Consider the following 25,587-nt stretch of genomic DNA (forward strand, 5'->3'; position numbering starts at 1 on the left):
CTTGGCACAGGGATGGTGGGAACCCCTCCTAATGGGCATAGCTGGTGTACAGACCCAGGAACTTGGCACAGGGATGGTGGGAACCCCTCCTAATGGGCATAGCTGGTGTACAGACTTGGGAACTCAGCACAGGGATGGTGGGAACCCCACACAACCCTAATTATCTAAATAGAACCAGAAATGAAACATTATTGAAAGGTTTCCATTATTTTTTTGCAGGGAATTTTGGAGGAATATGCTCGAAGTTTGATAAAATGCAAAACAGCACAGAAAAGGCATCTCTGAATACGGGAGTGGTGACCATACAGAAGTACGGGCAGTACTTACCTCAGAGGGTCATCCATATCACCCTGGCACATGAGATGGGGCACAGCATGGGCGCTCCTGTAAGTGACATCTGGAACATCTTTGCTGCTCAAAGAATCTAATGCTGAACATTTGTGGGGTGTAAATCACACAGCTAAGAGGGTCTGAGAATGTGATCAGCAGAAGCAACGACTTCTCTCAGGTCTACTTGTATGTGAACTCCAGGCAAGTCATATACAGTATATGGGCACAGCGGGCGTACAGACCCGGGAACTCAGCACAGGGATGGTGGGAACCCCTCATAATGGGCATAGCGGGTGTACAGACCCCGGAACTCAGAACAGGGATGGTGGGAACCCCTCATAATGGGCACAGCAGGCGTACAGACCCGGGAACGCAGCACAGGGATGGTGGGAACCCCTCATAATGGGCACAGCGGGTGTACAGACCCCGGAACTCAGCACAGGAATGGTGGGAACTTCTCATAATGGGCACAGCGGATGTACAGACCCAGGAACTCAGCACAGGGATGGTGGGAACCCCTCATAATGGGCACAGTGGGTGTACAGACCCAGGAACGCAGCACCGGGATGGTGGGAACCCCTCATAGTGGGCACAGCGGGTGTACAGACCTCGGAAAGTCTCCAGTTCCACGGCTGGACACAATAATATACAGTAGTAGTGGTTTGGATGTTTTGCATTTTCTTTGCGATTTGTTTTATTTCAGCACGATGGAGATAAGGAATGTGCCAAGTTCTCGGTGAATAGTCCGTATGGAAATTATTTGATGTTCTCACACGCGGTGGACGGAAACCAGTACAACAATGACAAGTTCTCTCCTTGCTCCATTCATTATATTTCTAATCTCCTGAAAGTAAAGAAGGATAAGTGTTTTGTCGGTAAGTAGGCAGCAATACTTCCACTGCCATCACCACTGCTAACAGTACTCCCTGTGACCGTGCGAGGCCCCGCCCACTGTGGAAATGCAGGGGAACATGACACAGGAATTGCATCAAGGTTTAGTGTGAGGTCCCAGACCGTGGTCTCTGAGCAGGGAAAGCTGTTTTTGGCCTTCTATAGATTCGGCAGTCCCTGAGCTTGGAGGTTCCAAAGTGTCTTTGATGGGACGGAAACTTCAATCCTGTGTCCAGATTTTACTGGATACCTGCAGCTTGTCTGAGTACACAGATGTGCTGGGTCATTATATACACAACCTTGAGGATAGTTTGGGGCTCACATATTGGAGACAGGAGGTCTCACCCAGGGGTCAGATGTGCCCCAGCCAGGATTCAAGAGGCAGGAGGTCTCACCCAGGAGTCAGATGTGCCCCAGCCAGGAGTCAAGAGGCAGGAGGCCTCATCCAGGGGTCAAAGGTACCCCAGCCAGGAGTCAGGAGGTCTCAACCAGGAGTCAGAGGTGCCCACAGCCAGGAGTCAGGAAACCTCAACCAGTGGTCAGAGGTGATCCAACCAGGAGTCAAGAGGCAGGAAGTCTCAACTGGGGGTTTAGAGGTCATCCAGCCAGGAGTCACAGGTGCCCCAGGCAGGAGACAAGAGGCAGGAGATCTCACCCAGGGGTCAGAGGTGCCCCAGCCAGGAGTCAAGAGGCAGCAGGTCTGAAACACGGGTCAGAGGTGATCCAACCAGGAGTCAGGAGGCAAGAGGTCTCACTCAGGGGTCAGAGATGATCCAACCAGGAGTCAAGATGCAGGAGGTCTCACTCAGGGGTCAGAGGTGATCCAGCCAGGAGTCACGAGACAGGAGGTTTCACCCAGGGGTCAGAGGTGCCCTCAGCCAGGAGTCAAGAGACAGGAGGTCAGAGGTCTTATCCCAGGAGTCAGGTGGGCTTCTATTGGGGTGTCAGGAGAACCCCTATCCAGAGGCCAGGAGTGGGCTGTGCATCAGAGAGCTGTGGCTAAAGGCTGAGTGATCCAACTGAACCAGGAAAGCTGAGTAAAACACAATCGGAGGGACTGGTAAGAAGAGCAGGGGGGCTGCTGACAAAGGAGCCAGGTGGCTTGGAATTTTCAGTTAACTATTGATGTGGAAGAACCCCTGCATGGGCAGCTGAGGTCTATGGAAACGTTTTCCATCTTTCCAAGAAAAAATGGGCTTCCAGGCCCTATAATACAGTTTGGGCTGGTATGATTCATTATAAAAGCACCTGCCACATGAGTGTAATCACCCCAATACCACTTACCGTACATGTCAACCGTCCTGGTTTTGCCAGGACAGTCCTGCACCTCGGCCATGTCCAAGGACCATAGCATCAACCGGTTTCTTTCCCACAAGGAGGACCTTCAGGACCCCCATCATACCAGCACACCAGCATAGATACTATAAAGTCAGCCAGCTCAGCTAAAAGACAAGTGGCATCGACTGAACAATTATTGAACTATTATTATTATACAGGATTTATGGCGCCAACAGTTTGCTCAGCGCTTTACATTATAGTGGGAGACAATACAGCAACAATACAGTTCAATACAAGAAGGATAGGAGGCCCTGATCCTGGGAGCTTACAATCTAGGAGGGAGGGGTGAATGGTACAATAGGTAATAACTGTGGGGGATGGACTGGTTGGAAGAGTAGAGGATTCCAGTATTAGCAGAGGGCGGGATAGGCTTCCCTGAAGAGAAAGGTTTTCAGTGATCGCCTAAAAGTAAGTAGAGTAGGCAATAGTCTGATAGATTGGGGTAGGGAGTTCCAGAGGACGGGTGCCACCCTGGAAAAGTCTTGGAGATGAGCATGGGAAGAGGAGACAAGGGAGCTAGAGAGTAGGAAGTCTTGCGAGGAGCGGAGAGTACAGTTTGGGTGATATTCAGAGATAAGATCGGTTATGTAATTTGGGGCAGTGTTGTGGATGGCTTTATATGTCATTGTTAGTGTTTTTAATTTTATCCGTTGGGCAACTGGGAGCCAGTGGAGGGATTGGCAGAGAGGGGTGGTGGAAACTGAGTGGAGGCCAGTGGAGGGATTGGCAGAGAGGGGTGGAGGACACTGAGTGGAGGTCAGTGGAGGGATTGGCAGAGAGGGGTGGAGGACACTGAGTGGAGGTCAGTGGAGGGATTGGCAGAGAGGGGTGGAGGACACTGAGTGGAGGCCAGTGAAGGGATTGGCAGAGAGGGGTGGAGGACACTGAGTGGAGGTCAGTGGAGGGATTGGCAGAGAGGGGTGGAGGACACTGAGTGGAGGTCAGTGGAGGGATTGGCAGAGAGGGGTGGAGGACACTGAGTGGAGGCCAGTGAAGGGATTGGCAGAGAGGGGTGGAGGACACTGAGTGGAGGTCAGTGGAGGGATTGGCAGAGAGGGGTGGAGGACACTGAGTGGAGGTCAGTGGAGGGATTGGCAGAGAGGGGTGGAGGACACTGAGTGGAGGTCAGTGGAGGGATTGGCAGAGAGGGGTGGAGGACACTGAGTGGAGGTCAGTGGAGGGATTGGCAGAGCGGGGTGGAGGACACTGAGTGGAGGTCAGTGGAGGGATTGGCAGAGAGGGGTGGCAGATACGGAACGGTTAGTAAGGTGGATGAGTCTGGCAGCAGCATTCATAATAGACTGAAGAGGGGATAGCCTGTGATGAGATAGGTCAATGAGGAGTGAGTTACAATAGTCAAGGTGAGATATGACAAGAAAGTGAATAAGTTGCTTAGTGGTTTCCGAGGTTAGGAATGGTCGTATCTTGGAGATGTTGCGGAGGTGAAGTCTACATGATTTTGTCAGCGATTGGATCTGGGGCTGGAAGAACAGATGGGAGTCTAGGGTTACCCCTAGTACCCTGGCGTGAGGGGATGGACTGAGGATGGTGTTATCAATATTTATGGTGAAGTCATTGGAGGTGGCATGGGTGGGGGGGGGGGGAAATACTAAGAGCTCAGTTTTGGAAAGGTTGAGTTTGAGGAAGTGGAGTGACATCCATGCTGATATGTCACTTAGTAGGCTAGTGATGCGAGTGGAGACTGAAGGGGTCTAAGGACAGAACTTTGAGGGACCCCTACAGAGAGAGGGAGTGAAGAGAGGTGGCAGCGTTATAGGTAACACTGAAGGAGCGCTGCGATAGATAAGAGGAGAACGAGGAGAGAGCGGAGTCGCTGAGGCCAAAAGAGTGAAGTTTTTTGAGGAGGAGGGGATGGTCAACCGTATCAAAAGCCACAGAGAGGTCGAGTAGTAGGAGTACGGAGTAGTGGCCGTTGGTTGGGATGAGTACAGAGTAGTGGCCATTGGTTTTAGCAGTTGGCAGATCCTTAGAGAGTTTTGGTAGGGCAGTTTCAGTGGAGTGTAGAGGGCGAAAGCCAGACTGTAAAGGGTCGAGAAGGTTGTTGTCAGTGAGGTGGGAGCTCAGGTGATTGTAGACTAAACGTTCTAGGAGTTTAGAGGTAAATGGCAGCAGAGAGATGGGTCTAAGGGTGTTCAGGTTGGTGGGGTCAAGGAAGGGTTTTTTAAGTATGGGATTGATGTGCGCATGCTTTAGAGGGGAGGGGAAGGCACCTGTAGAGAGGGAAAGATTGAAGAAGTGAGTGAGCGTAGGATGGAGGAGGAGGGTGACTGAAGGAGTTGTGAGGGGACAGGGTCCAGGGGGCGGTGGTGAGGCGGGCTTCTGAGAAGATCTTAGCGACCTCTTCGGTGGTAGCGAGGTCAAAGGAGGAGAGTGTTGAGGGAGGTATGATATGAGGAATGCTAAGTGGGGTGGGTGTTTGTGTAGTGGTGATGTCCCTACGAATTGCATCAATCTTCTTTTTGAAATGATTTGCAATCTCGTGGGCAGTGAGTGAGGCGCTGGGTGGCGGTGGAGGCGAAGAAAGTAGAGAGTTAAAAATAGAGAAGAGCCGATGAGGACTCGAAGAGAAGGTATTAATTAGAGATGAGCGAATCGAACCAGGCGAACCGGAATTCGAGTCGAATTTCAGGAAATATTCGATTCGCGGCGAAACCGAAATTTTGCCTACTTCGGGTGCGCGAATCGAACATTTCCCGATCAGCCGGCAAAAGTGTCCCTGCAGTGAGCTCCGCTATTTCTGACAGTTCTCTGACAGAAGGAACACATGTTTAGCGGTTGAAACATTGTATCTATTAGTTTACATTTAGGATACAGATGTTTCAACCGCTGTACATGTGAAGAAGCTGTGAGAGAACTGTCAGAAATAGAGGAACTCTGCACATACACTTTTTGCCGGCTTGGAATTATTCTTCTTTTCATCCTACTTCTTCTTCTTCTTCTTCTTCTTCTTCTTCATCCTCATCCTCATCCTCTTCTTCTGAGGATGAGGATGAGGATGAAGAAGAAGAAGCAGTAGGATGAAAATAAGAATAATTCCAAGCCGGCAAAAAGTGTATGTGCAGAGTTCCTCTATTCTGCAGATACACTTAGAGGAGCTCTGCACATACACTTTTTGCCTGTTTGGAATTAATCTTATTTTCATCCTACTTCTTCTTCTTCTTCTTCTTCTTCTTTATCCTCATCCTCAGAAGAAGAAGAAGAGGATGAAGAAGAAGAAGAAGAAGTAGGATGAAAATAAGAATAATTGCAAGCCGGCAAAAAGTGTATGTGCAGAGTTCCTCTATTCTGCAGATACACTTAGAGGAGCTCTGCAGATACACTTAGAGGAGCTCTGCACATACACTTTTTGCCGGCTTGGAATTAATCTTATTTTCATCCTACTTCTTCTTCTTCTTCTTCTTCTTCATCCTCATCCTCAGAAGAAGAAGAAGAGGATGAGGATGAGGATGAAGAAGAAGAAGAAGAAGAAGAAGAAGAAGAAGTAGGATGAAAATAAGAATAATTCCAAGCCGGCAAAAAGTGTATGTGCAGAGCTCCTCTAAGTGTATCTGCAGAGCTCCTCTAAGTGTATCTGCAGAATAGAGGAACTCTGCACATACACTTTTTGCCGGAAACCGCTGTATGGAGGGAATGTCCCAGAACTGTCATAAATAGTCTATTTCTGACAGTTCTGGGACATTCACTCCATACAGCTGTTTCAACCGCTGTATGGAGGGAATGTCATAGAACTGTCAGAAATAGACTATTAATGACAGTTCTGGGACTGTCCTTCCATACAGCGGTTGAAACATTGTATCTATTTGTTTCCATAAATGGATCCATTTATGGAAACAAATACATACAATGTTTCAACCGCTGCATGGAAGGACAGTCCCAGAACTGTCATTAATAGTCTATTTCTGACAGTTCCATGACATTCCCTCCATACAGCGGTTGAAACAGCTGTATGGAGTGAATGTCCCAGAACTGTCAGAAATAGACGGAAACTGTCACAGAACTGTCCTTCTTCTCATCCTTCTCCTTCTTCTCATCCTTCTTCTCATCCTTCTTCTCATCCTTCTTCTTCTCATCCTTCTCCTTCTTCTCATCCTTCTCCTTCTCCTTCTTCTCATCCTTCTCCTTCTCCTTCTTCTCATCCTTCTCCTTCTTCTCATCCTTCTCCTTCTCCTTCTTCTCATCCTTCTCCTTCTCCTTCTTCTCATCCTTCTCCTTCTCCTTCTTCTCATCCTTCTCCTTCTCCTTCTTCTCATCCTTCTCCTTCTCCATCTTCTCATCCTTCTCCTTCTCCTTCTTCTCATCCTTCTCCTTCTTCTCATCCTTCTCCTTCTCCATCTTCTCATCCTTCTCCTTTTCCTTCTTCTCATCCTTCTCCTTCTGCTTCTCCTTCTCCTTCTCCTTCTTCTCATCCTTCTCCTTCTTCTCATCCTTCTCCTTCTTCTCATCCTTCTCCTTCTCCTTCTTCTCATCCTTCTCCTTCTTCTCATCCTTCTCCTTCTTCTCATCCTTCTCCTTCTTCTCATCCTTCTCCTCATCCTTCTCCTTCTTCTCATCCTTCTCCTTCTCCTTCTTCTCATCCTTCTCCTTCTCCTTCTTCTCATCCTTCTCCTTCTCCATCTTCTCATCCTTCTCCTTCTCCTTCTTCTCATCCTTCTCCTTCTTCTCATCCTTCTCCTTCTTCTCATCCTTCTCCTTCTCCTCATCCTTCTCCTTCTTCTCATCCTTCTCCTTCTCCTTCTTCTCATCCTTCTCCTTCTTCTCATCCTTCTCCTTCTCCTCATCCTTCTCCTTCTCCTTCTTCTCATCCTTCTCCTTCTTCTCATCCTTCTCCTTCTCCTTCTTCTCATCCTTCTTCTCATCCTTCTCCTTCTTCTCATCCTTCTCCTTCTTCTCATCCTTCTCCTTCTCCATCTTCTCATCCTTCTCCTTCTCCATCTTCTCATCCTTCTCCTTCTCCATCTTCTCATCCTTCTCCTTTTCCTTCTTCTCATCCTTCTCCTTCTGCTTCTCCTTCTCCGTCTTCTCATCCTTCTCCTTCTCATCCTTCTCCTTCTTCTCATCCTTCTCCTTCTTCTCATCCTTCTTCTCATCCTTCTCCTTCTTCTCATCCTTCTCCTTCTTCTCATCCTTCTTCTCATCCTTCTCCTTCTTCTCATCCTTCTCCTTCTCCTTCTTCTCATCCTTCTCCTTCTCCTTCTTCTCATCCTTCTCCTTCTCATCCTTCTCCTTCTCCTTCTTCTCATCCTTCTCCTTCTCATCCTTCTTCTCATCCTTCTTCTCATCCTTCTCCTTCTTCTCATCCTTCTCCTTCTTCTCATCCTTCTTCTCATCCTTCTCCTTCTTCTCATCCTTCTCCTTCTTCTCATCCTTCTCCTTCTCCTTCTTCTCATCCTTCTCCTTCTCATCCTTCTCTTTCTTCTCATCCTTCTCCTTCTTCTCATCCTTCTCCTTCTTCTCATCCTTCTTCTCCTTCTCCTTCTCCTTCTTCTCATCCTTCTCCTTCTTCTCATCCTTCTCCTTCTCCTTCTTCTCATCCTTCTCCTTCTCCTTCTTCTCATCCTTCTCCTTCTTCTCATCCTTCTCCTTCTCCTTCTCCTTCTCCTTCTCTTTCCTCATCTCCAAGGGCATTTAAATTAAAGGTACAGTGTTCTGCACTAATTTAAAGGCTCTCTGAAGCCTAGAAACCCTTTTTATAAGTCATCTTCGTAGCGAAGAAATTCGCATCGAATCGAATTTCACACTGGAATTCGCCGAATCAGCCGAATCGAATTTTTGAGAAATTCGCTCATCTCTAGTATTAATAAGAGTGACAAAGTAGGCTTGTTTAGCAGTGTGAAGGGAGGAATTGTATGTTAGGAAGGCAGATTTATATCGGGTGAGCGCTTGGTGGGATTTGGTTTTACGCCACAATCGCTCCAGCACACGACTATGTCGTTTTAAATTTTGGGTGTGGTCAGTCTGCCAAGGTTGTAACGGTCGGGGCCTGATGCTTCCTGTTGTTAGGGGAGCAAGTGAGTCTAGTGTGGATGAAAGAGAACTGTTGTAGACAGCAGTGGCCAGGTCAGGGCAGGACAGGGGATTGATGCCGTCATAGAATTGGTCAGTTGCAGAGTGGAAGGGAGCAGGGTTCAAGTTTTGGAGATTTCTGCTGGTAATTGTCTGCTGTTTAGTGGGGTAGGTGTTAGAGGACAAGGAGACTGTGAAGGTGATGAGATTGTGATCAGAGAGAGGAAAGGGGGTGTTTGTGAGGTTGTAGGGAGTACAGTGGTGAGAGAAGACAAGATCTAAGGTATTCCCGTCGCAGTGAGTGGAGGACCACACTTGATCTTAGCCAACAGACCAGACAAGCTTACATTTATGCCGCTGTGTGTATTTCTCGGTGGATGACATTTACTTCTCATTGCAGAGAGTGACCGGCCGACGTGCGGTAACCAAATTGTAGAAGCCGGGGAACAATGTGATGTGGGGTTCAATGACAAAGACAATGACACCTGTTGTTACAGCGCCAATGCACAAGAGGGGCTACAGTGCACACTGAAACCAGGAAAGCAGTGCAGGTGGGTGACGGCATCTGTAAAAATCGACATTATTATAATTATGCGGCCTCACCACTAAGGGCTAATTTACACGTGCTTCGACCTCAACGCACAATAAAGCGCCTATCGCTTCAATGTGCTTTTCTGATGCTTTAATGAAGCTTGGCAGATGTCCTGTGTAGTACCCCCAGCTCTGCTGATTCCCCACTAAGTAGTAACCCCCAGCTCTGCTGATCCTCTGGTTTGCTGGTCCCCCTCTCAATAGCAACCCCCAGCTCTGCTGTTCCCCCACTCAGTAGTAACACCCAGCTCTGTCATTCCCCCTCTCAATAGTAACCCCCAGCTCTGCTGATCCTCTGATTTGCTGGTCCCCCTCTCAATAGTAACCCCCAGCTCTGCTGTTCCCCCCTCAGTAGTAACCCCCAGCTCTGTCGTTCTCCCTCTCAATAGTAGCTCCCAGCTCTGCTGATCCTCCACTCAGTAGTACCCCCAGCTCTGTTGATTCCCCACTCAGTAGTAACCCCCAGCTCTGCTGATCCTCTGGTTTGCTGGTCCCCATCTCAATAGTAACCCCCAGCTCTGCTGTTCCCCTACTCAGTAGTAACCCCCAGCTCTGTCGTTCCCCCTCTCAATAGTAACCCCCAGTTCTGCTGATCCCCCACTCAATAGTAACTCCCAGCTCTGCTGATCCCCCGCTCAGTAGTACCCCCAGCTCTGCTGATCCCCCACTTAGTGGTAACCCCTAGCTTTGCTAATCGCCCACTCAGTAGTACCCCCAGCTCTGCTGATCCCCCACTTAGTGGTAACCCCTAGCTTTGCTAATCGCCCACTCAGTAGTAACCCCCAGCTCTGCTGATTTCCCACTCAGTAGTAACCCCCAGCTCTGCTGATCCCCCACTCAGTAGTAACCCCCAGCTCTTCTGATCCTCTGGTTTGCTGATCCCCTGGCTTGCTGATAGTGTAAAAATTACATAAGACAGTCTTTGGCAAGTCCTTTAATAAAAACACAAATTAAAAAAAATGTCCCCCAAAGTAGATCCGACATCAATCACGATGCCCGCCACCGACCTGGAAAAGAAAAAAAAAACACTCTGCTCCCGACGCTGGCTCCCGCCGGCTGACAGCTGCGCCAGTCTTGACAGTTCCTAAATAGTGTGATGACGTCACAAGGGGCCAGGGTGACCCTGCCCCTTGTGACGTCATCATGCACTGTGATTGGCCAAAGAATTGTGCACACATATGCAAATGGTGTTAGCAGAACACACGTGAGGTATCGCTGCAAACATTAGATTGAGAGAAATCATTTTAGCACTAGACCTCCACTACAACTCAAAATAGGTAACCTGTAACATTTTTTTAAAACGTCACCCATGGAGATATTTTTGTACCATAATTTGTCGCCATTCCACAAGCGTGCGCAATTTTAAAGCGTGACATGTTAGGCATCTAATTACTTACCATAACATCCTCTTTCATATTTTACAAATAAAAAAAATGTGGTATATATTGTGGGGGTTTTTTTTTTTCATTCACTAAAGTGTATTTTTTCTAAAAAAAAATTGCGTTTGAAAAAAAATGCTGTGCAAATACCATGTGACCTAAAACAAAAATTGCAAACGATTGTCATTTTATTCTCTAGGGTCTTTGCAATAATAAAAAAAAAATAAAATATATATATATATATATATATATATATATATATATATATATATATATTTTTTTTTGGGGGGGGGGTAATAAGTAATTTTCTAGAAAAAAATACAGATTTAAACTTGTAACAAAACATCCCAGAAAATGCCGGGTCTTCATGTGGGTATACTGTATTTAATATATTGTATTTCTAGTGGGGGACTTGCAGCCTGACACTAGACTGATATGTGAATTCTGCTATTTTAACACACACATATGCATATACAGCGTCTTGAAAAAGTCCCCCTCCCCCTTGAAATTTTCCACATTTTGTCATGTTACAACCAAAAACATAATTGTATTTTATTGGGATTTGATGTGATAGACCAACACAAAGTGGCCCAGAACTGTGAAGTGGAAGGAAAATGAGAAATGTTTATCAAAATGTTTCACAGATAAATCTGTGAAAAGTGTGGCGGCATTTGTATTCAGCCCCCTTTACTCTGATACCCCTAACTAAAATCTAGCGGAACCAATTGCCTTCAGAAGTCACCTAATTAGTAAATAGAGTCCCCCTGTGTGTCATGTGATCTCAGTATAAATCCAGCTGTTCTGTGAAGCCCTCAGAGGTTTGTTAGAGAACATTAGTGAACAAACAGCATCATGAAAGTCAAGGAACACACCAGACAGGTCAGGGATAAAGTTGTGGAGAAGTGTAAAGCAGGGTTAGGTTATAAAAAAAATATCCCAAGCTTTGAAAATCGCACAGAGCACTGTTCAATCCATCATCCGAAAATGGAAAGAGCAAGGCACAACTGCCAACCTACCAAGACATGGCCGTCCTCCTAAACTGACAGGCCGGGCAAGGAAAGCATTCATCAGAGAAGCAGCCAAGAGCCTCATGGGAACTCTGGAGGAGCTGCAGAGATCCACAGCTCAGGTGGGAGAATCTGTCCTCAGGACAACTATTAGTCGTGCACTCCACAAATCTGGCCTTTATGGAAGAGTGACAAGAAGAAAGCCATTGTTGGAGGAAAGCCATAAGAAGTCCCGTTTGCAGTTTGTGAGAAGCCATATGGGGAGATACAGCAAACATGCGGAAGAAGGGGCTCTGGTCAGAGGAGCCCAAAATGGAACTTTTTGGCCTAAAAGCACAACTCTCTGTGTGGAGGAAAACTAACACTGCACACCCCCCTGAACACACCATCCCCACTGTGAAACATGGTGGTGGCAGCATCATGTGGTGGGGATGCTTTTCTTCAGCAGGAACAGGGAAGCTGGTCAGAGTTGATGGGAAGATGGATGGAGCCAAATACAGAACAATCTTAGAAGAAAACCTGTTAGAGTCTGCAAAAGACTTGAGGCCGGGGCGGAGGTTCCCCTTCCAGCAGGACAACGACCCGAAACATCCAGCCAGACCTACAATGGAATGGTTCCGATCAAAGCATCTTCATGTGTTAGAATGGCCCAGTCACAGTCCAGACTCAAATCCAATGGAGAATCTGTGGCCAGACCTGAAAATTGCTGTTCCCAGATGCTCTCCATCCAATCTGACAGAGCTTGAGTGATCCTGCAAAGAAGAATGGGCAGAAATGTTCCTCTCTAGATATGCAAAGAGACATCCCCAAAAAGACTTGCAGCCGGAATTGCAGCCAAAGGGGGTCCTCCAAAGTATTGCCTCCGGGGGGCTGAATACAAATGCCGCCACACTTTTCACAGATTTATTGGTCACAAATGGATTCTCATTTTCCTTCCACTTCACAATTATGTGCCGCTTTGTGTCGGTCCATCCCATCCAATCCCAATAAATACATTGTAACATGGCAACATGGGGGGGGGATACATTGTAACATGACAACATGGGGGGGGGGATACATTGTAACATGGCAACATGGGGGACGTTTCAGGGTGGGGATAAATTGTAACATGACAACATGGGGGACATTTCAGAGGGGAGGGGAATACATTGTAACATGACAACATGGGGGGCATTTCAGGGGGGGAGGGGGAATACATTGTAACATGACAACATGGGGAACATTTCAAGGGGTGTGAAGACTTTTTCAAGGCCCTGTACATGCTGCATGTACCTGTATTTCATGTATACCTAACAGTCTATATCCTCATCTCTCCAGTCCCAGTCAAGGACAATGCTGCAGCCAGCGGTGTGAACTCAAAGCTAAAGGAGAGCAATGTCGGGATGAGGCGGAATGCAGTTTTGCAGACTTCTGTACAGGAGAGTCGGCCAAATGCCCCAATCCCAAACCGAAGGAGAACTACACCTTGTGCAGCTATGGAACCAGAATATGCCTGAATGGGGTAATGAGACAAAACCCAACGATCAGCCATTTCTCTGGATGTACTGCTATCATGCCGTGTACAATGCCGTGTACAGCGCGGTGTACAGTATGTATGTAGTCTGTGTGTGTATACCTGGGAACTTTGTAATCCGTGTTACCTAAGTCATGCCCAACACTACACCACCCTAAAACGTAAACCCTCCAACACTCCCTTCCCCTCCAGTGACGCCAGTAGATATGCGCAGAACAGAAAAATTTGTCTAGCTTCCTTTTGGGTATATTTGTTATGTTACTAATTTTGTTTTGTTATTCTTTTTCAAAATTTGTTTCCTATCGCTGATACATTTTCTAACAAAATTAAAATTTTTGGAACGATTAGAATTCGAATCTGATAGACCAATCTGAATTCTATTTGAAGAATAGTTTGTTGCTAAGGAGCAGGCCAGCAAACTGGCTGCCACGTCCTTAACAACCGTTGACTTATCAGCTGTCAGCAAGGTTCCCCGTTGACAGCTGAATGTAATAAAATTACAATTTTTTAAACGATTAGAATTCGAATCGGTCGAAAACTGATAGACCGATCTGAATTCTATTTGAATAGTTGGTTGCTGAGGAGCAGGCCAGCAAACTAGCCACCACATCCTTAACAACCGATGACGTATCAGCTGTCAGCAAGGCTCCCTGTTGATAGCTGAATGTAAAAAAAAAAAAAAATTACAAATGGTCCCCCCCATCCGTACCAGGCCCTTTGGGTCTCGTATGGACTTTTTAGAGGAACCCCACGCCAAAACTTGCAAAAAAAAATAGCTTGGGTCCTCCCCAAAATCCTTTCCAGACCCTTTTCCAAGCATGCAGGCCAGAAAAGGGAGGGGCGAGTGAGCTCCCCCCTCGAACCATGCCAGGCCACATGCCCTCAACATGGGGGGATGCTTTGGGGTAGGCTGGAACCCCCCAAAGCACCTTGTTGCCATGTTAATGAGGACAAGGGCCTCTTCCCCACAACCCTGGCCTGGTGGTTGTGGGCGTGCAGGGGGGTGACTTATTGGAATCTGGCCCCCATGTGAATGAGTAGGGGTACATTCACCAAAAAAGTGTAAAAAGTGTTAAAACAGTTTTTACAAGTCCTTTTTAAAAAACAAAAACAGCCAAAAAATAAATGTCCCTCGAAGTAGATCCGATGTCCATCACAATGAATGGCAGGAAACCAAAAAAAAAAGAGCTCTGCACCCGACGAAGGCTTCAGCCATCTGACATCTACACCATCTGACAGTTCCTAAATAACTAAGGGGCAGGGCCACCCGATGACGTCACTGGGTGACTCTGCCCTCTTGCATCGTCATCAAACAGGGGCATGCTGGGTCGATGATGTCACAAGGTGGCGGGCTCCAAACCCCCCCCCCCCGTGTTGAGGACATATGGCCTGGAATAATTTAGGAGGGGGGTTTCTCACTCGTCCCCCCCCTTTTCTGGCCTGCTGGGCTGCATGCTGATGAGTCATTGGTTGCTAAGGAGGTGGCGGCAGGCTTGCTGGCCCACTCCTTAGCAACCAGAGGAAGCCAAAAAAACCCAGCAAAGCATAATCCAATGTTCTCCTGCAGGGAAAAAATTCCTTCCTGATCCCCCGAGAGGCAATTGGATATTCCCTGGATCAACTTTCCCTATAAATGTTCTATCCAGTTATATTCTGTGTATCCAAGAAAGAATCCAGGACTTTCCTACAGCAATCCACTGAGCTGGCCACAACCAACTCTGGAGGGAGTCTATTCCACATTCTCACAGCTCTCACTGTGAAGAAACCTTTCTGTGTTTGGAGATGACATTTATTTTCCTCCAGACGTAAAGAGCGCCCCCTTGTCCTCTGTGATGACCTCAGGGGGAATAACTACACCGAGTTCACTATATGAACCACTGATGTATTTATACATGCGACCCTACACTTTCCACCCTCGTCAGGAACCTTTCCCTATCACTAGTATTGTCCCTCACAGACGGGGTACCTGTCCCTATTTTTCCCACTCACATGTGTGCCAAACCCAGGGGCCTGGCTCTTGAATACACTCACATAAGATGGCTGCCAGAGTCACATGGGCGGCTAGCATCCAATTGGATTTCTACCCCAGTGACTCTGGAAACCATAGAGGAACCTTGTTCTCCATGACTTTTGCTCCATCTGCATTGTCTCTGCCGTTGAGCGCCACCTGCAGTGCAGACAGCAGACTGCACCTGTCTACACTCCAACTCCCCCCCCACAGTTTTAACTGCTGTCCTCGGCATCACAACCACATGAAAACACAGTAACACTGATAACACAATGGGGTATGGTAAAGCCGAACAATAAACAATTTCAAACAACATAATCCGATTATCTTGCAGGGAGTTGCCCGCGGTTTTACCACAAAGGGTGCTGGTTTTCTTGACTTTCAGCTGAGTCACTTGGCGAAAACTCATCTGAAGGTAGTGGCAGGGGGTCACACATGTCCTCCGCTGGCCCATCACCTGGGCCCAAGTTTGCATGTTCAGACATATCAGTACAGTCCGTTGTACTGGATGGGGTTGTTAGGTATCCTGGACCCCCAACACCAGAGCTGTCAGTCTTTTGAGTCGGCAGAGGCTGGAGGCTCAAGTTCGAGGGGAGGCAGTAACCAGTCACTCATATACGGGGGAAGAATAGCTTCTAGTCACTGGAAGGCTTCCTCGGTAGTCACCGCCCAGCACACAAGGTCTCAGCATGTTTCGATGCAGTCTCCTTTTCATGAAGTCAGGCCCCTATGGAGTCATAGATCGGGGTAGATGGAATAGGTTGCCCCACCACCAGGTACAGGTATGCTTGGTGTTCTTTACCAACAACTGGTCCCCTGGATGCAGTGGCAGTCACCCCAGAACAGGATCAGAAACCATTTCTTTGTGCTTGTCCAACAGAAACTGGCTTTTTGCATCCGCTCCCAATTCTCCTTTACCTAGGTGTTCTGGGCGGAAGGTGTTCCCATCAGGAGGTCCACGGGCATTTGGTCATATCTCCAAAAACATTATGAAAAAGGGCGTGTGGACTTGTGGACAGTGTTGTTATATTTCCACACCCTGGCCCCTATGTGTTGGTACCACCAGGGGCGGACTCACAACTCATGGGGCCCCGGGCAATAGGGGATCATGGGGCCACTGTGTCCTTGCCCAAACTCAAAAAAGTCTATGAAAAAGGTACCAGGGGCATCTCATGGGGCCCCCTACTGACCCCGGGCCCTCGGGCAGTGCCCGAGTTTCCAAATGGTCAGTCTGCCCCTGGGTACCACTGATCCCAGTGACTCAGCTCTAGAGTCCGCAGCATTCCCAAAAAGCTGCGGTTAAACCGCTCACAGGCACTGTTGCCTTGGGGATGATATGGAGTGGTATGGGACTTCCTGATGCAACTTAAGCGACAGAGTTCAGTCATTATCGCGGATTCAAAGTTTGGTGGTGTGGATTACTTGAAATACTTCCAAGATATGTGACTGGGGGACTGCAACTTGCAGGATGTCCCCATGTTCAGAAAATATTTGGGTAGAGTACCTTGTCTCACAATTCCAGCCAATCCCATTGTCTCAGGATTGCCTGTGCAACAGCAGACAATTTTTGACACACTTGTGAGGTAGGCCTGGGCCTTAGGGTATGGCCCACCAACTACTCTCCTGACATTACAGGATCCTTGTGGGGTTCTTCCATCACTGTAGCTCCTGGTAGCTTCCTGTGAGCCCCCAATGTCAGGGACCAGACCACCAATGCAGTGGTGCCAAGATTAACTTTTGCTTTGGGGGTACGGACCACTCCCACTTGTTCAGGCTGCCTTTAAGTAGCTTTGTGTTGTGCTGTAAAAGCCTGAAGTACTCTAAGTCACGCTGCCCACAGGTCACAGCCACAGGCACTCCTGCCCGAATGCTCATATTTGTCTAGCAGACAGGGCAGTTTCAAGTCCTTCATGACCACTCTGACACCCACCACCTGGTCCTCGATTTGAATCTTCACCCAAGTGATGTCTTCGATCAAAATAGGCAGATTACTGGCCTCTCAGAGGGACAACCAACAGGGGTCCAGTTGTTTCTGGGCTCCAAATCTCTGCACATAGAAATCATATTCCATGATAGTGACCTCGGACCCAGTGTCGATCAAACATGAGATCTCTTGCCCATTGACTAGGGCGGACATCACTGGGCTTGGCGTGACCGTGCCTTCAGACTTGTTGGGACTCTGAGTCCCTCTTGTCTCTCTTGTCCCAGGGTTGTCCCTCTTTCCCCGGAGTTAGTATTTAAATGACAGCCTGGAAGGGTTCCTGGATCCAGACCACCCACAGTTCTTGGATATGTGTCCATAGTGACCACACTGCCAATATTTTATGTCTTCTTCTGGGTCCTTGCGCAATGGGTTCTCGTACTTATGGAGTTGGTAAAAATCTTTTTTAGAGGAGGCTGTGCTTTAAAGTGGCTAGATAATGATCTATCTTCATAAGTGCTGTCTGCATGGCCGACATGGGTCATGATGCCAGGTCCTCCTCCTTAAGGTATGCAGGCTCAAATTCCTTGGTGACTGCTATTTTTTCATCCACCTCTTTTTGCTCCCTCGCAACTGCATCCAACAGCACATTGATAAAAGAAAAGATGGGTTGCGCTTTAACTTCCTGCAGGGCTCTCCAGACCAGGCCTGCCTTCAGACCAGGTATGAATTGATCCCTCAGTATGTGATCTGAATCAGTGAAGCCGTGAACATCCCTCTTTTCTAGGCATCTCCTGAGATTCTGCATGACCACTGCATAGTGGGTGAAACTCCGGTCTTCCTGCTGCTTCCTTAAGAAAAATCTGCACCTGTGGCAGCTTCTCCCCAAACAGGCTCTCCAAGAGGGACAATATCTGTTCTAGGGTGACCCGCTCATGTTCTGGGAGCGCCATCACCGCGTGGTGGGCATTCGACTCCAAAGTGTTAATAGCTAATTCCGCCACCAGCCGGGCTGGGACCTGGTACGGGCGCACAGCACTATCCAGTCTCTCCTTCCACTCTGCCAGAGTGTTAGAGCCATTAATCTCGGTGTCAGGTCCAGGGGCGGACTGATAACTCATGGGGCCCCCGGGCAATAGAGGATCATAGGGCCGCTGTGTCCTTGCCCAAACTCAAAAAAGCCTATGAAAAAGATACCAGGGGCATCTCATGGGGCCCCCTACTGACCCCGGGCCCTCGGGCAGTGCCCGAGTTTCCAAATGGTCAGTCCGCCCCTGGTCAGGTCTAAGGCCGAATCTATGCTGGAGCCCAGTCCTCCTTCCACACCCGTCGCAAAGGGACATATCCTTCTGATTATGCCAAGTGAAGGCAGGGTGCAGCATGGCGTGGTGCCAATAATTCACACAGGTGCGATAGAAAACTTGTATTGATGTAACACAGCAAGAGTTTACAACAATTTCGGTGGGAAAGCTACCCAGTTGGGCAAACTCACAGTCCCAATATCATGAAGAAGTAGGTTCCAGCTGAACCGACAGCGACTGTTGAGAGGGGTAGAATATGCCTTGGCCGCCTCATGCCCACTCTGGAAGGTTTCCAGAGAGATGCGACTCTACACTTTCCCTCCACGTCAAGAACCTTTCCCTATCACTGGTATGGTCCCTCACAGATGGGGTACCTTTCCCTACTCTACCCCAGGGCGGACTGACAACTCATGGGGCCCCCGGGCAATAGGGGATCATGGGGACCCTGTGTCCTTGCCCACACTCAAAAAAGCCTATAAAAAAGTTACCAGGGGCATTTCATGGTGCCCCCTACTGACCCCGGGCCCTTGGGCAGAGCCCGAGTGCTCAAATGGTCAGTCTGCCCCTGCTCCACCCACTCGCATAACATGCCCCAAACCCAGGGGCCAAGGTCTTAAATATTCTCTGCCAAACCTAAGATGGCCATCAGGGTCTCATGGGCAGCCAGCATCCAATTGGATCGCTACCCCAGTGACTCAGGAAATAACAGAGGAACCTTGTTCTCCATGACTTCCTCTCCCTCTGGATTGCCGCTGTGGTTGAGCGCCACCTGCAGTGGAAACAGCAGACTGCACCTGCCTACACAACAGTCCCTACTCATGGGGCACAGTGACTATGGGCCATAGAATTCAGGGAAGTAAATGTGCAGAGATCTTCACATAGAATGTTTACTAACTTCGAGGTGGTTCAGAATACTAGGAGTAGGCTGGAAATAATTGGAATCCAATGTGGAAATGAATATTTGATTTTACAGTCTGTCGATGGATTAGCTTTTTTTTTCCTTAGGGGATCAAAGCTCTATGTGAAAACTTCATTCTGGGTGGAGTTTTGCTTTAATACCTGCCAATGACTGTATTGTATCGTCTTTATTCTTAGGTGTGCAGCCAATCTGTTTGTGTGAAATTCGGTTTGGAGCAATGTGATTGTACGACAGAGAACATGTACGAGATGTGCCAGCTGTGCTGCCGGAAGCCAGGTAACCACAAAGTGACTGACAATTAAGCTGGCTACACTATACAACCTGATGCAATCTCCTTTAACCCTTTTGTGACCAGTTGTCATTGATGGCTGTATCAGTGTTTTCCAACAGAGGTGCCATGAACAGTCCTCCATGGTGCTGTGGCAACAGTCCAGTCTGAGCGGGATCCTGTGTTAACTCCCATGCACAGAGAGGAGAGAGAGCACAGCCCTCACCTCCCCCCTACTCTCTCCTCCTCCCTGTAATTATCTGTACTATTGCCATGGAAAACCTGAAAGCTGTGCAGGCCGCCTGCCCACATCTTACCGACCAATGGTGTCATTGATGTTGAGGACATGTCGGGCAACAGCTTTCAGTTTTTCAATGACAGTAGTAGAGATAGCACAGCTCACACCCCCTCCCAGCTCTCTCCTCCTTTCTGCTTCTGTCTCCTGTGAAGAGATAGGAGGGGGATTTTGGGGGAAAATCTGTGCTAGGAGGAGAGATTTGGTGGGGGGCAGTTTGTGCTAGGAGAGGGGATTTGGTGATGGTGGTGGGGGGATTTGTGCTAAGAGGGGGGGAAGTGGTGGGGGATAATTGTTGGAAGGAGGGGGGATTTGGTGGGGGGAAATGTGTGCTAGGAGGGGGAATTTGGTGGAGGCAATTTGTGCTAGGAGGGGGAATTTGGTGGGGGGCAATTTGTGCTAGGAGGGGGGTTGGGAGCGAGGGAGCAGTTTGTGTTAGCAGCGGGAATTTGTGTTAGGAGGGGGGAATTGGTGGTGGTGGGGGGAATTTGTGCTAGGAGGGGGGATTTGGTGGGGGGAAATTTGTGCTAGGAGAGGAGATTTGGTGTGTGTGTGTGTGGGGGAAAATTTGTGCTAGGAGGGGGGAATTGGTGAGGGGCAATTTTTGGTAGGAGGGGGGGCTGGGAGCGAGGGAGCAGTTTGTGTTAGCAGTGGAAATTTGTGCTAGAAGGGGGGATTTGGTGGTGGTGGTGGGGGGGATTTGTGCTAGGAGGGGGGTTGGGAGCAGTTTGTGTTAGGAGTGGGAATTTGTGCTAGGTGGTAACATTTGGGGGGTTTATGTTGGGAGGGGTGTTTGTGCTAGAAGGGGGGATTGGAAGGGGGGGATTTTTTTCTAGAAGGGGGGATTTGCTATTTGCAGATGGTGCCATTATTTCTTAATGATGCCCCCACGCTTCTAGCAAATGTGCACCTTTTTTGCGTGTTTCACTCACATAGAGCAGTCCATTAAAAATGTAACGTGCAGGAAAGCGAAAAAAAAAAAAAGCCCCCAGACTGGTGTGCTCTGAGATTGCGCACAATTCTAAAGGGTGCCTTGACTGACAGAAGGTTGAAGAACACTGGCCTGCATGCTGGGAACAAATTTAACAGTCGGCACGTGTCAGCTGATGATAACTGGAGTACTAATTTGCACCTAAATAGCTTATATACTTCAATATGCATTTCAAGAAAAATGTGCTTTAATAAAACAAAGTCCTCTTTTTATTACAGGAGGACATTTTTCTTTCTATTTTATAAATAATTTATTATCATTTTGAATAGTGCAACTGACTGCTGAGCTATTACTGGAAATACCCGACACTGAAGATGAATACTGCCACCTCCAGGCTGTAGTCTTCATCTGCAAGCTTTCATTTTTGTCTGTGATTTTCTTTTATTTATTTATTTCAGGTACTCAATGTACCTGAGCTTTAAATATATATTGTACATTCACATCAGTCCCCGCCCCCGAGGAGCGTACAATCTAAGGTCCCTAACTCACATTCATACATACACATACTAGGGACAATTTAGACAGGAGCCAATTCACCTCCCAGCATGTCTTTGGAGTGTGCGTACACAGAAGAAAACTATGCAGGCACAGGGAAAACATGCAAACTCCAGGGAGGTAATGTCATGGTTGGAATTTGAACCAAAGACCCGAGTACTGCCAGGCGGAAGTGTTAACCATTTATTTACTGCGCTGCTTGTTTTTTTCTTTCTTTTCTGTGGTTGCTTGTTTTACCCTCTCCCCTTCTTTTTCTCTTTCTTACTTTCTTTTTTTCTTTCTCTCCCCCCCCTCTCTCTCTCTCTCTCTCTCTCTCTTGCTTGTATTACTCTCTCCCCTTCTTTTTCTCTTTCTTTCTTCCCCCCCCCTCTCTCTCTCTCTCTCCCTCCCTCCCCCCTCTCTATTTCTTTCTCTTTCTTTCTTTCTTTCTTTCTTTCTTTCTTTCTTTCTTTCTTTCTTTCTTTCTTTCTCTCTCTCTCTCCCTCCCTCTACCCCCCCCCCCCCCTCTCTCTCCCTCTCTCCATTTCTTCCTCTTTCATTCTCTATTTCTTTCTTTCTTTCTCTCCCCCCTCTCCCCCCCTCTCTTTTTCTTTCTCTTTCTCTCTCTTTCTCTCTTTCTCTCTCTCTCTCTTTCTTTCTTTTCAGGACAGCCTATGAGCAGTTTCCCACTAGCGGCATGAGTACAGTAAATTGGAATAGGATAGCATTAGCATCCCTGTGACATTAACCGTACGCTTCAGTCTGGTACAAAGGGCAGCTACTTGTGGTTGGCCCCTAGTGGCAGCGTCTCTATTTCTCTTTGTGTAGAGTTGGTTGCCCACATGGGTGTTGTAGGGATCCCAGGAGCAGTCCCATAGGCAATAGGCTGGAGTAACCCCAGGGGTGGGTATGCAGGTGAATGCCTGTGGGAGCAGGGCCACCTCACTAGGAAAAAAGTAAGGCACAGAACCCATCGGCGTGATGGGGTCTTCTATGGCAGCTGTGTTCCATTCTACTCCCACTTGGCGTTAGCAGGCCAGGATTACCAATGGAAGACCAGACACCTGGTGGCAGAACTTGTGTCCAGTCACCTATGTCCCATCAGGCATGGTCTCCCGGAGCTCCTGAGCGCAGGAAAAGGCTGAACTTATAACTGTTAAATGCAGAACAGACAATGCATCTATTGTAGTAACAGGGATGCCTATGAGCCATTTCCCATTAGGAGCATTAAAGGGCAGCACAGTTTAGTAAATCAGAACAGGATCCAGTCCATCATCCCCTGTAATCCATGTTCAGGGCATTGTGAGGAGCACAGTTAATGGAGCCTCCTCCTTCCACTGAACAAGGTGGGCGAGGGGGCCCTCTGCTACAGTTGTATGTCCCCATATTTGCTTTATAATATAAATATAAATGTGACTATTATCTCATTGCATCATTATCTCATATTGTTCTTACATTACAGGTGACGCGTCCTCCTGCAGAAGTACGAAATCTCCAGCACTGTCCCCCCTCTTCAATAGGGCTGTCATCCTTTCACCAGGGGCACCTTGTGGACAGAGGCAAGGCTACTGTGATAAATTTCACGTTTGCCGCTTTGTTGATGCCGATGGGCCCATAGCCAGGCTGAAGAATTCCTTCCTGAGGGTGATAGAACGGGACCCAGCAGCATGGATGAAGGTAAGCTCTTCTTTACATATATGTGGGCCAAAACGGGACATTTACACTCACTGGCCACTTGTTAGTGTCAAGAAAATCTTCCCCACACCATTACACCACCACCCACCACCACCAACCTGAACCATTCATACAAGGCAGGATGGATCCACCACACCATGACACCACCACCACCAGCCTGAACCGTTCATACAAGGCAGGATGGATCCACCACACCATGACACCACCACCACCAGCCTGAACCATTGATACAAGGCAGGATGGATCCACCACACCATGACACCAGCAGCCTGAACCGTTCATACAAGGTAGGATGGATCCACCACACCATGACACCACCACCAGCCTGAACCGTTCATACAAGGCAGGATGGGTCCCCCACACCATGACACCACCACCAGCCTGAACCATTGATACAAGGCAGGATGGATCCACCACACCATGACACCACCACCACCAGCCTGAACCGTTCATACAAGGCAGGATGGGTCCCCCACACCATGACACCACCACCAGCCTGAACCAATGATACAAGGCAGGATGGATCCCCCACACCATGACACCACCACCACCAGCCTGAACCATTCATACAAGGCAGGATGGATCCATGCTTTACGCCAATTTCTGACCCTACCATCTGAACAAAACTCATCAGACCAGGCAATGTTTTTCCAATCTTCTGTTGTCCAGTTTTGGTGAGCATGTGCGAACTGTAGCCTCCATTTCCTGTTCTTGGCTGACAGGGGTGGTACCCGGTGTGGTCTTCTGCTGCTGTAGCCCATCTGCTTCAAGGTTGGACGTGTTGTGTGTTCAGAGATGGTATTCTGCATACCTTGGTTGTAACGAGTGGTTATTTGAGTTACTGTTGCCTTTCTATCATCTGGAACCAGTCTGCCCATTCTCCTCTGACCTCTGACCTCAACAAGGCATTTTCCTCCACAGAACTGCCACTCTCTGGATATTTTCTCTTTTTCGGACCATTCTCTGTAACCCTAGAGATGGCTGTGTGTGAAAATCCCAGCAGATCAGCAGTTTTGAAATACTCAGACCAACCTGTCTGGCACCAACAACCATGCCGCGGTCAAAGTCACTTAAATCCTTCCCATTGTGATGCTCGGTTTGAACTTCCCTAAGTTGTCTTCACCACGTCTGGATGCCTAAATGCATTGAGTTGCTGCCATGTGATTGGCTGATTAGCAATTTGTGTTACCAAGCAACTGAACAGGCGTACCTAATAAAATGGCCGGTGAGTGTATATACGTAATAGGTTCATGAATTTCTTATTACCTAGTAGCAGTTTCCTTTAAAAGTGTTATGTATCATATATTTTAAGTGGGCACAGATTTTGGGGGTGTAATTTAAAGAGGAAATGTAGTCCCCCAATGTACTGGTCCCATTTCTCCTCTCCCATGCCGCCATCTTTGAATATCTGCCTCGTCTGTAGATGTGCAGAAGATCTTTTCCTGTTCTTTAGGACCTGGCAGGGACCTCCGCACACGTGGAGGGGGTACATTTCTCTTGCATGTGGACCTTGACCCCTCTGGCGTCTGCGCCATGCGCTGGATATCTCCCTAGATGCGCTCTTCCTAGTGACTCTCTCGGGTCCCACAGACCTGTACCGCATCTTTGCATGTGCAGGGTCCTGCATCGCACATGTGCCTGTTGGCAAAACTGTTAAATGGACATCTCAGGGGACCGAGGGGAACACTTTATCATTCCTAACTAGGTGAGATAGATGGAAGTGGTGAAGTGAGACCCTAAAAAAGGTCCAAAAGCATTTAAAAAATAGAGTAATTTTCAACTGGGGGGGAGGCAGGGTTGCTGTTAAACACTATGGGGCCCCATCAGGGGCAGACTGACAACTCATGGGGCCCCCGGGCAATCATGGGACTCCTGTGTCCTCACCCACACTCAAAAAAAGGTACCAAGGGCATCTTATGGGGCCCCATACTGACCCCAGGCCCTCGGGCAGTGCCCGAGTTCCCAAATGGTCAGTCCGCCCCTGGGCACCATACAATCAACCTGACAAGGCCCCCCCCATCTCCAAATAAACAGTTGACTATGCTTCCATTCAGGAAAGGAAGGGGCAGGTAAATGTCACATATGCTCGGACCCTTACCTCACATCCCACCCTGAAGGATCCTATTGTGTGTTTGCAGCTGTCGGCAGGGAGGAGAGGAGGAAAGCCGGAAGCACTGTGGGGGCTCAAAGGGGGGGCTTGGGCACCAGGGGGAAATGGGTGCACAGGAGGGGTGATCGGTTCAGTGAGGGTCAGTTACTGGAACCGATCCCCTGTGTGGCTCTCTTTGCAGCAGCTGAAAGACAGCGGAAGGAGAGGAGAAGAAGCCGGCTTTCAGCTGCTGCAGGGAGAGCCATACAGGGGATCGGTTCCAGTAGTTGACCCCCACCCCACGGTGCCAATCACCCTTCCTGCCCACATCTGAATCACCCTGCTCTCTGGGCCCCCCTGCTGGCCCGAGCCCCATACAGGAGGACTGGTGGTACCCCCTTATCCCCGGCCCTGAGGGGAGCCATAAGGAAGAAAGCACTTTACAACCGCGCTATAGCCGAATGCAGGTGAAAGACCAAGCACAGCGGCCTATTACCACGTGATCAGCCAATGTCCAATCACACAGATCATCACAAAGTAAATACAGTTGCTG

At 48.4% G+C, this 25,587-nt stretch overlaps 1 protein-coding gene across 1 annotated transcript in view; it reads left to right on the forward strand.

Moving 5' to 3' along the window:
- LOC149452305 (disintegrin and metalloproteinase domain-containing protein 10-like) overlaps nucleotides 1–25,587 on the forward strand; it is a 76,012-nt gene that overhangs the window by 40,115 nt on the left and 10,310 nt on the right. Inside the window, exons 9-14 of the mRNA XM_089689529.1 lie at nucleotides 220–386; nucleotides 1,034–1,205; nucleotides 8,984–9,134; nucleotides 12,878–13,061; nucleotides 19,399–19,498; nucleotides 22,713–22,927. Coding sequence (XP_089545655.1) covers nucleotides 220–386; nucleotides 1,034–1,205; nucleotides 8,984–9,134; nucleotides 12,878–13,061; nucleotides 19,399–19,498; nucleotides 22,713–22,927 — 989 coding nt within the window. The remainder of the gene's footprint in view (nucleotides 1–219; nucleotides 387–1,033; nucleotides 1,206–8,983; nucleotides 9,135–12,877; nucleotides 13,062–19,398; nucleotides 19,499–22,712; nucleotides 22,928–25,587) is intronic.

Source organism: Staurois parvus, unplaced genomic scaffold, assembly GCF_062004578.1.
Source record: "Staurois parvus isolate SC_StPar_1 unplaced genomic scaffold, SC_StPar_1.0 ptg000483l, whole genome shotgun sequence".
NCBI classification, from domain to species: Eukaryota; Metazoa; Chordata; class Amphibia; order Anura; family Ranidae; genus Staurois; species Staurois parvus.